Source organism: Mirounga angustirostris, unplaced genomic scaffold (assembly GCF_029215605.1).
Source record: "Mirounga angustirostris isolate CCGP_5_RB_7025 unplaced genomic scaffold, mMirAng1.0.hap1 SCAF_13, whole genome shotgun sequence".
In the NCBI taxonomy this organism is placed as follows: domain Eukaryota; kingdom Metazoa; phylum Chordata; class Mammalia; order Carnivora; family Phocidae; genus Mirounga; species Mirounga angustirostris.
The window spans coordinates 90,156,752-90,167,605 of NW_026991721.1; the positions used below are offsets into that span (position 1 = coordinate 90,156,752).

Below are 10,854 nucleotides of genomic sequence, written 5' to 3' on the forward strand. Positions count from 1 at the left end.
TGGCACTTTGTCAGGAAGAACCTTTCTTTCTGTATTTATTTATTCATTCACTCATTCATCTGTTTATTCATTCATTCATCTGTTTATTCATTCATATTATTGTGGACTCATGAATTCCAATTTTATCTAATAGGTTATGATTCATTATTGTCACTGCTTATTTTGATGTCCAGTTTGTCCCTGATTTATCCAATGGGAGCCTCTTCATACTAGTTCCTATGTTCTTTTAATAATTCTCTATTAGATTTTGGGTACTTTGTTGCTTTACAGCAACAAAACAATATGTTTCAGGCTGATTTTGTACCTTCCCTGCCCCAGCATTGGTTCTATTTAGAGACAAATGGTGTTTAAACCAAAATATGAATGGTAGGTGGAATGAGCTGTACGTAGGTAATTCTGCAAGTAGGTATTTAATGAGAGAATATTCATGTTTATAAGATATTCATTTACATGTTTTTCCCTTGAGGATACCTGTGTGTACAAGTGGTAGACCTGGTCTCTGTGAATGGGCCAATGCTCTGTGTCCAAAGTCCATTAGCCCTGAGTATCATTGGTGGTCCCCTTCTCACTACTTTTTACCAACTCGCATGACAACATCCTCAGGTTCCCATCAGTGAGTGATTGGTGAGACCCCATGAAAGGAAGAAGTGGGGCCTGGAATGAGAGGGGAAAAAAGTCCTGAGACTGTACACACAATTTGGTTTTGATGCCATTCAGTCTAGCTTCCTTAAAGACAGGACTCCTTGTCCCATTTGCTTCCTTCCTTCACATTGTATCTTGCTTGCAGTGACTACCCTTCCCTTTCATCCTAACTTTCCAAACTTGCATGACTTGAGAATGAAGGTGGACAAGAGTTTCACACTCAAGAGACTCATGTTCTTCAAACCCCAATAATGATATTATGGAAACTTTATGTCCTTTGGACTTTACATACACGTTCTCATTTAATCTTCTCTACCAGTTAAGGAACTTGCGTAAAATTGTACAGATAGTAAGTGGTGGAGTAAAGAATTGAATTTAGACTGTCTGATTCTAGAGCTCATACCCTTAACACTTGCTGCCTTCCAGAGGCTCAGTTTGTGTGTAAAACAAAAAGCACATATATTCGTCTTGTGTAATGTCCAAGTTCTTGCTGCCTTTGAGCTGGGTAAGTTCATACATTCACTTTCATTTAGAAAAATTTGCCGAAAAGATATCTCAAGAGAAAGACCCTAAAGATTTTTCTCCTTATTTATTGCATTGAACTAATAGGGTCAGTAATATAAATAAGTGCGGGACCTGCTGAACTCCTGTAATATGGATTGTGCAGTAATATATTTAGAAAATATTTATTTGAGGTTATATTCTAAACCTCAACCTGGTGATCTAACACATGCAGAGACTTTAATGCTTGGCAGATATAGAAAGTGCTAAATAAATGTTGAATAAATCCCTAGTGAGACCTTAAAATATTAAATTATGCAGTGTCAGAGGGAGAGGAAGAGAGAGTTCCAAGCAGACTCTGCTGAGCACAGAGCCCTACATGGGGCTTGATCTCATGACCCTGAAATCATGAACTGAGCTGAAACCAAGTCAATTGCCTAACCAACTGAGCCACCCAGGTGCCCCTGCAATGTTTTGTTGTTAATTTAATTTTAAAAATAATTTTTCTTAAATTTGCAAAAGTAATGCTCAAGAACTATAGGAGTATTTAAGGTAGAGATAAGCAAAAGATAAAAAAAAAAAATCCATGATTCTACTACCTAGAGAAAACTAGTGTTAAGATTTTAGTGTATATTCTTTCAGAATATTTTTGTGTGTGTGTATAGCTGTGATGACTTAGACCATTTTGCAAAAACTATATATACACACACACATACTATATATATATATATATTCTCTCTTTATATATTCTATATACTCTCTGCTGGTAACCTTATACTATATAAATATATATGTATATATACATACATAGACACAGATGTGATCATGTTAAGTACAACTTTGTGACTTTATTTTTCATTCTGTAACATATTGTAAACAGCTTTTCATGTGATTAAATTTTCATCAAAATCATTATTTTCAGTGACTATATTCATTGTATTTAAAGCTAAAAATCGGTGGAATGATGCAAAATGTTTCTGTTTGCTGTACAGAAAGACTTTGTTTCCTTCTTCCAAAGAGTTTTTTAACAGTGATATGTTCATCTGATGATCCTAAATTCCTTTTCTAAATTCTAAGAGTAGCTTTGTCTTTGATTTATTCTTAGTGTCAATTCTGCATATTCCTCCCACTACCTTAGTTCAGTTTTCCTGGTCTCCATCTTTCTCCTTCATCTTTTATCAAAAGTCCAACTCTAGACATTCTAGCCTCATTTATGCTTTATACTTCTCTTTCCCTAGGAAAGTAGTCTCTACATCCCAGGTGGATAAATAAAGAAGCAACCCTATCTCTTCCCCTTTACCATCCCCACTCTAACCCAAAAGAAAGGGATGGTTTATAGGATTGATGAGAAATTGGGAGAATGAACTTATGTGGCTCAGCGTGGCTGAGCCTATGGCCCCTAGCCCCATTTCTGGTTAGGACAGGCACATTCTCAGGATTCCTATTCATCTCTTCCATCTGTAACCTTCTCCTTCATAGGTACAAGAGAATCCAACTTTTGTCCAGCTTGGTTTAGACCTGTATTCATTAATTTAGTCTGTGATGTGCCATAGGGAATTCTAAGGTCCTACTGTACATCCAAGCTGGGTCTTTCAACTTTATCAGCAATAAAGCTGGATTTTTTTTTTCTGACTTCTGTGTCTAATTTCTCAATTTATTCTGGAACCAGAAGTGGAAGAAAGATATTATTTATTATCACCACTAACCCTTTCCAACTATCTCCCATCCCTCCCTGCTATGTATACAATAATTCAAGTCTCAATATCATTTGCCATTCCCCAAATTTGCAGTGCTTTTTTCCCTCTAATGGCCTTTTAATTTCTTTTTGTGATTCCTTTTGCTCAGAATGTCCTCCTGATTTTCTCTGCTGGTAACCTTCTACTTATACTCAAGCCTAATAGCAATGCATTTCTAAAACCATATCATAAAACAGATTGTATATTTCCATAGTAACAATGTAATAATTAGAGAACCCTTCTGAATAAAGATCTAGCACAAAATAACCTGTTAAAAAAACCAAAGATATACTTTCTAGAATACCCTATAATGATTTTTTTTTAGGGGAAAATCATTCCCAAGTTTTAAAAAGTGTGCAGAAAGCTATTCCATGTATTGATTTCATATGAAATTATCAAAAGCAATAAAGTGAAAATAGAGTCCATGAAAAACAGAACCCTATCATAACACTGCCCAATTTAAACAAATACTAGCTATTTAATCATTAATAAAAATAATCATTGTGTCATAAGCTTCCTTAGATGTTAAATATAATCCCTTTTTTTATTATTATTTTTTGCTATGGCCCACATTGCATTAAAAAAGCTGGCCAGATAATTCATGGAATACCTTTCTTTTTAGCCAGCAAAGAAGTTTATTATTCATTCTACTGAACAGTGTAATGAAGCTTATTAAAAAAGAGGAGTCATCGAAGAATTGAAAGTTTTATGAAGAATAATCTGTGGAACTGGAAATGTTTATTCATTTATCCTCAAACCATATCCGAACATTTCCATGAAAGGGGAAAAATCATTCAAAATAGAGCAAAACTTTGAGGGAGTCTGTTAGATCCCTCTAAGAAGGTGATTTTGGTAGATGTGTCTGCAGTCATCCTGGGGATAAGAGAAATTTGTGCCATAGCCTGAATGATTTCCCTGTCTCCACTCCCTGTCTACAGCTCCCTGAATGTCCAGTCCCTATTATACCAGCCACGGTTATTGACTGCAAACAGCAGGAGTTGATTCTGGTTAATTTTGGCAAAAGATGGAATTAACTGGCAAGAAATGGGGGTAATTAACAGACTCTTAGAGGAGGCTGGGGAACCAGACTTTGGAGCCAGGCAGGATCTGGGGGGAAGCCAGGTAGTGGAATCACAGCCAAGTTATACCACAGAACCATCTGGTTAGGCTGCATTGGTTGCTTCTATTGGCACTACCTATACCCAACATGTTATCAATTGGTAGTTTTACTGTCTTTGTCTTTGCCAAAATGAAATGTAAGTTGTTTCTGTTTCTTTGTGTCACTTGTCCCAGACTTAGAGTCCTGCATGGAAACATCTGACTGGCTGAGTTCAGTCTTACGTTCTTTGGGGAAGTTTCACAGAAGGAGGCTGAGTCTGGTTCCAAACAAGGCTCACATAAGGGCAGATTCCCCAAATAAAAGGAGTACTAATGCTGGACAGTTAACATTTCTAGTTAGTTATGTACAAGTATCTGTTTATTCTGGGTATCTAGGTGTATATCTAGATTATATATTTGAAGGGGCAGGAATTGTGTCTGTTTTGATTGTTGCTTTATTCTTAGAGCAAAACACAGGCCCTAGAATGGGGCAAATGCTTTCTCTATATCTATTGGACCTTCTCTATTTCTACATTTCTTTTTTATTTATTTATTTATTTATTTATTTTTAAAAGATTTTATTTATTTATTTGAGAGAATGAGAGAGAGCAAGCACATGAGAGGGGGGAGGGTCAGAGGGAGAAGCAGACTCCCTGCCGAGCAGGGAGCGCGATGCGGGACTCGATCCCGGGACTCAAGGATCATGGCCTGAGCCGAAGGCAGTCGCTTAACCAACTGAGCCACCCAGGCGCCCTATTTCTACATTTCTTAAGTTATATCTCTAATTCATAGTTTTTTTCCTATGGCTGATGCTGACTTCTGGATAATTTCTTTAGATCTACCCTCCAGTTTACCTATTATCTCTTCACCTGTGTGTGATAGGCTGTCTAACACATTCATATTTGATTCTTTTAAAAATCTGCCCTGTCAATTTTGATGGGGTCTTCATTACACTTTCAATTGCTCTTTTTCTTTTTTTTTTTTAACACATGAAATAAATGATTTTTTATTCTGTCCCTGATAAGCCTAATAATTTTGCAGATCTGGTCCTGTAACTTGTGGTTTATCATTAATGATGATTTTCATTTCTGGTGGCTTATTTTGTGTTTGGTTCGTGTTTTTCATTAAGAGTTCATGATCCCCAGATAGTTATCTGGGGAAATTCTTTGATATCTGGAGCTAACTTGTATTTTCCGGAGAGGATATTTTTTTTTGTTATATTTGTAATATGATTTTTTTTTTTTTTTGCTTGAAATGCAGAGGTTGTTAGAAGTTCTCAGGGGATATTTTAGCTCTTTCTCTTCCCAGAGCCAAGGACAACTTAGACACATATCTTTGCCTTCTTCCTATGTGGGGTTTTTTTTTTTTTAATATCTCTAATTTAGCCATGGAAGATGTTTCCTTTTGGAGATCCAGTATTACAAGTTAATAATGGTTCCAAACTCCCAGGCTTCTAAGGTTTAGTCACGAAAGGATTTATCCCAGGATTTATCTCTTATGTTCTGCATAGGCAACTCAATTAAAACCCAACTCTGGGCTATAGGGAGTCTACTAGTTCCCCAAGGGTAAACTCCAGGTCCAGGGCTGTGTATCCCTCTGAATTATTACTTTATCTTTTATCTTTTGCTCTCACAGGAATTCACTTAGTTTCTGCCACCTCAAACATTAATAGATAAATGATTTTTATATTTTACCCAGAATTCTTAGTTTTGTTCTATCAGGGGAGATTTGTCTGAGTCTAAAGTTTGCAAGAGTGTTGGAAATAGCTGGCCTTAATACTTACTGGATGTTAAATAAATGAGTAAGTTGATTTCTACTCTAATGAACAGAGATAATTCTTAGTCTTTCATTGCTGGGCCATTGCCACACATCTGCTAAACTGTTATTCAAGAGGGGGAAATACAGTGAATATGAAATTATACTAAAAAGAAATACCTATTTTCTTCATAAAAATAAACAAGAAACATCTAATATGGAAACAAAAGGAGATTTTCTGAGGAGTAAGGGGGAACTGGACTAAGTAATTCAAACCTGTACTAAAAATTCCCTGGGCCATTTCCCTTGAGTATTTTCCCCTGATGTCTATCAACTAACATACAGGTCCTAGAGGGCTTCTACACCCCCTTAATATTGGGTAAATGACCATAAACTTGCTGTCTTGTAGTATATCTTGAGACAAGGCCGGGGGGTTGCAATATAACTGTCTTGAAGGCTAGAGGATGACAAAAGAGAAATAAGAGTGGAAAGGGGGGAATGGGGACAGTGAGAGAGAGAGAGAGAGAGGGAAGGAGGGAGGTAAAAGCTGTACTGTTTTAGGGCTGAACCTTTGAAGTCACAAAGCATCCCTTCTGCCATGCTCTTTTGGTTGGAGAAATCCCAAATCCTTGCCTGGATGCAAGGGTAGGGAACATAGATCCCATCTCTTTATTTGAGGAGTGTCAGTCCTACTGTACCAAGAACATGTGGGATGCCAGATGTGTGTGTGTGTGTGTGCGTGCGCGCATGTGCATACAGAGGTATGGCCATCTTTGGAAAAAATAAAACAATCTTCCATATACATGCGCATTGTATAGCTGTTATAAATAAAATATTACATCAGAAAACATCCAACATAATGGCATAATGCCAGGCACCCTATAGTTGCTCCATATACATTAATTATTTTACCGCTTGATTTTCTCCCTTTATATAAGAAATAAAGGGAGTTTTATTCTAAGAGACACAGATGAATGAAAAATAAAAATGATGTGTTTTTTTTTTTTTTTGCGTGTGCTACCATACTGAGTTGTTAGGTCAATAAATTCCCATTTTACAAATTAGGGAATTATGGCTCAAAGATTCTTAGTAATTTTAGTGTTGAAGTAGTTTGTCAGGATTATTTATTAAAATATTGCTTTTGTTCTCAATTTGTTTTAACATTTAAGTGTAACATAAGGATATCGCGTGATAAATTTTTACAAATTGAACACATCCATGTAATCAGCACCCCTATCAGAAACAGAACATTGTCAACAACCCTGAAGCATCCTTCATATCCCTTTCCAGTCAATAGCCTCTGACAGACCAAGTATGAATAACTGCTATCTGACTTCTAACACCACAGATTAGCTTCCTTATTTTTGAAATTCATATAAGTGGAATCATAAAGTATGTACTCTTTTGTGTTTGGCTTCTTTTGCTTCATAATAGGTTTGTGATCTTTATGCTATTAACTTTCATGGCTATATGGAATTCTATTTTATTAATATCAATTTATTATCCAGTCTATAGTTGATTGACATATGGGTTGTTTTCAGTTCTTGGTTATTATGTATAATGGTGCTATGAAACTTCTTGTCTTTTTTATTTATTTTTTAAAAGATTTTATTTATTTGACAGAGAGAGACACAGTGAGAGAGTGAATACAAGCATGGGGAGTGGGAGAGGGAGAAGCAGGCTTCCCACGGAGCAGGGAGCCCGATGCGGGGCTTGATCCAAGGACCCTGGGATCATGACCTGAGCTGAAGGCAGACGCTTAACAACTGAGCCACCCAGGCGCCCCCACTTCTTGTCTTTAGATAGCATGTGTACTTATTTTATTGGGTATGCACCTAGGAGTAGAATTGACATATGTATATGTCCAAATTTGTTAAATATTACTAATCAATTTATTGTACCATAAACAATGATATTCAACAATGTTGAATTGTACCAATGTTTAATCCTTGTACCTACATAATTCTTCTCCCTCTATTCCCATTCCACCTATGTTACACAGGTAGCTAGGGTTTGTATTTCTTTGCTTTAGAGTTTTTGGCTAGGTATAAATCAGAAACAGCTTGCAGCAAGTGCCCTTCCCATTTTTGAAAATAAGTCTACTGAAGATATAATATTGGTTGGTCAGGAGGAGTAGGTTCAGTTAAGGAGAACTTTGAGGGCAAGGAGGGTAAAAGACAGAGAGATACTCCCTCAGTCAGAATGGGGATGGAGGTCAGTGGGTCTAGGAGAAGTAGGGACCAGAGGACCTGAATAGCTGCTTATGCTCTTTTCAGTAGGGTGACCATATAATTTCTTATCCAAATCCAGACATTTTTGAGAGTGAGAGAGTGTGCTATTAATAATTATACAGGGATAATAGATGTAAATCAGAACTATTCCAGAAAAACTGGGATTATTTTAGGCAGCCTCAGTTAACTTACAAATGCAGTTGCTTACATGCCTTTGAATGTTTCTTAGAATATTCATTTAGCAGATCATATGGAGAGCAGCTTTATCATCTGGAGAATGACAGGATTAAAACATTTAGGTACATCTCCTATTACATCTCGGCCGGCACACATCCATAGAGTAACTTTATGCAGGTGTATGTGTGTGCTTCCTTGCATATGTGTTGTTATATTTTAATCTCCTTATATATAGCAAAGGCGTGTCTGTGGCCCTTAATAGAGCTGAGGGTAGGTGGTGTTTGTGGTGGTGATGGTGTGGTGTCTCCACTGTTCTGAGCAGCTCAGGCTGTTAGAAACATTTTGTCTGAGGTGCTCTCTACATAGCAAAACTCCCTTGGAATATTTGGAAATGGTGGCTAAAATAAGTTTTAGGCCATTTTCCTTTAAAGTCAAGCTTAAGTGCCAAGAGTTAATGGAGAAGAAAAATGAGCCCCACACTCAGCAGTGAATGACATGAAATCCCTGGAGTAATAGGGAAGTTTGAGTAGAACACCTGAGTCCCAAGATGCTAGGTAATCCAGACTATAAACAAAGATGGTGCAATTCCTTCCTTATAGAAACAAATCTCTGAGAAATTCCAGGGGAACTGTGTCTAAGCAGACCCCTGAGATCATCAAGTAGCATAAACTTCTCTGTGATATGCCAGCTGAGGTTCTGGTAAAAATGAGAGTTGCTATTTTTTTTTTTCTCCTGAAGTTGGTGTAGACCATCTGGGAAAATCCACAAACAGAAATCTTAGTCTATTCCCAGAGCACCTTGGTGACTGGGGTCTGTAAAAGGTCTGATTCTCAGCACGGAGGGAATCAGAATAGTTAAACACTAGAGGCTGCCTGCTTTATGCATGAACACCATTTTCTCCTTTGGGCTAATGGAAAATAAGATTGCATAAGGTCCAGCACTGAGGGGGGACAGGGAGAAGGAAAGTAAATGTCTGAATCCCATCTTCCCTGATGGCTTTCTTTTAAACCCACAACCAAGACATCTAGAATATATTGATCCCTTCCCTGCTCTCAACACTGACTTAAATGTGAGATGGAGTGAGGGGCTTAGAGGAAGAAGGTAGGGTGTGTAGAGACAGTAGGGGACACTCTTGGCTTTCTCTCCAGAGTGGGAGAGGGAGGCAGAGAATGGGTGGAGACAATGGGGGACGTGAGAGCTCCTTTCTCTCAGAGCCTAAGCCTGTGGGCTCAGGTTGTATTCCTGGCTCTTGGGGTGTCCTTCTGATAGTTCTTGGACAATTAATGCAGGTATTTCACCTCCTCACCTCTCAAGAGGGACAGAATTCTTGTGCCCAAGAACACACTCTAGCCCAGGGGAGCTGAGATATAGTCACAGGAACATTGTCAACAACTTGACTAGGGGAGGGGGCATAGATGAGAAAAGAGAGTGAAAAGGTAGGACATCCATGCACTGGCTCATATTCTAGAGCCTTCTTCCATCAGTCATGCTTGTGCCTATTATCAATCTATGTATTTTATCACTTGTTTCTACAGAGAGCTCCCTGGAAGAGAATGACTGAGAAACAACTCTTCAGTGACTGAGTTTATCCTAGTGGCATTATCAGAACAACCAGAGCTCCAGCTACCCCTCTTCCTCCTGTTCTTAGGGATCTATGTGTTTACTGTGGTGGGCAACTTGGGCTTGATCACCTTAATTGGGCTGCATTCTAGCCTTCACACTCCAATGTACTTTTTCCTCTTCAACTTGTCTTTTATAGATCTCTGTTACGCCTGTGTGTTTACCCCCAAAATGCTGAATGATTTTGTGTCAGAAAATGTAATCTCTTATGTGGGATGTATGACTCAACTATTTTTCTTTTGTTTCTTTGTCAATTCTGAATGCTATGTGTTGGTATCAACGGCCTATGATCGCTATGTGGCTATCTGCCACCCTCTGATGTACACGGTCACCATGTCCCCTCAGGTCTGTTCTCTGTTGATGTTTGGTTCATATGTGATAGGGTTTGCTGGAGCCATAGCCCACACTGGAAGCATGTTGAGACTGACCTTCTGTAATTCCAACATCATCCACCATTATCTGTGTGAAGTTCTCCCTCTCTTGCAGCTCTCCTGCACCAGCACCCATGTCAATGAGCTGGTATTTTTTATTGTTGTGGGAGTTGTCATTTCAATATCTAGTATCAGCATCTTCATTTCTTATGCCTTGGTTCTCTCTAATATCTTCCATATTCCTTCTGCTGAGGGCAGGTCCAAAGCCTTTAGCACATGTGGCTCCCACATAATTGCTGTTGCTTTGTTTTTTGGATCAGGGGCATTTACCTATTTAACAACCTCTTTTCCTGGATCTATGGACCAGGATAAATTTGCTTCAGTCTTTTAAACCAACGTGGTTCCCATGCTTAACCCTTTGATCTACAGCTTGAGGAATAAGGATGTGAAATTCGCCCTGGGTAAAACCCTGAGAAGAGTGCTCTTCTGATGGTTCTGTTGGTATCACTTAATTACTGGTAAGCATCATACTCAAGTATCTTTTTATTTACAGGTGCAGAACTTTCCATCTTTTTTCTCAAGTAGGGGCTTCTCTCCACTTTACAAATTGGAAGTCTCTTGCTTATACTCTTCTTGAGGATTATACCATTTTGTACTACTTAAATTGGTCCATTGCATGCAATTTAACATCTATTAAGTGTCCACTGTGTACTAGACTCTATA

General features: G+C 38.1%; 1 protein-coding gene across 1 annotated transcript; it reads left to right on the forward strand.

Annotated features, from left to right (window-relative positions):
• Positions 1 to 340: 340 nt before the first annotated feature.
• LOC123856568 (olfactory receptor 8B4) lies at positions 341 to 10,621 on the forward strand. Its single transcript, XM_045892730.1, is given in 3 exon segments — positions 341 to 366; positions 467 to 613; positions 9,703 to 10,621. Coding segments are annotated over 3 exon segments (1,092 nt in total).
• The last annotated feature ends 233 nt before the right edge of the window (positions 10,622 to 10,854 follow it).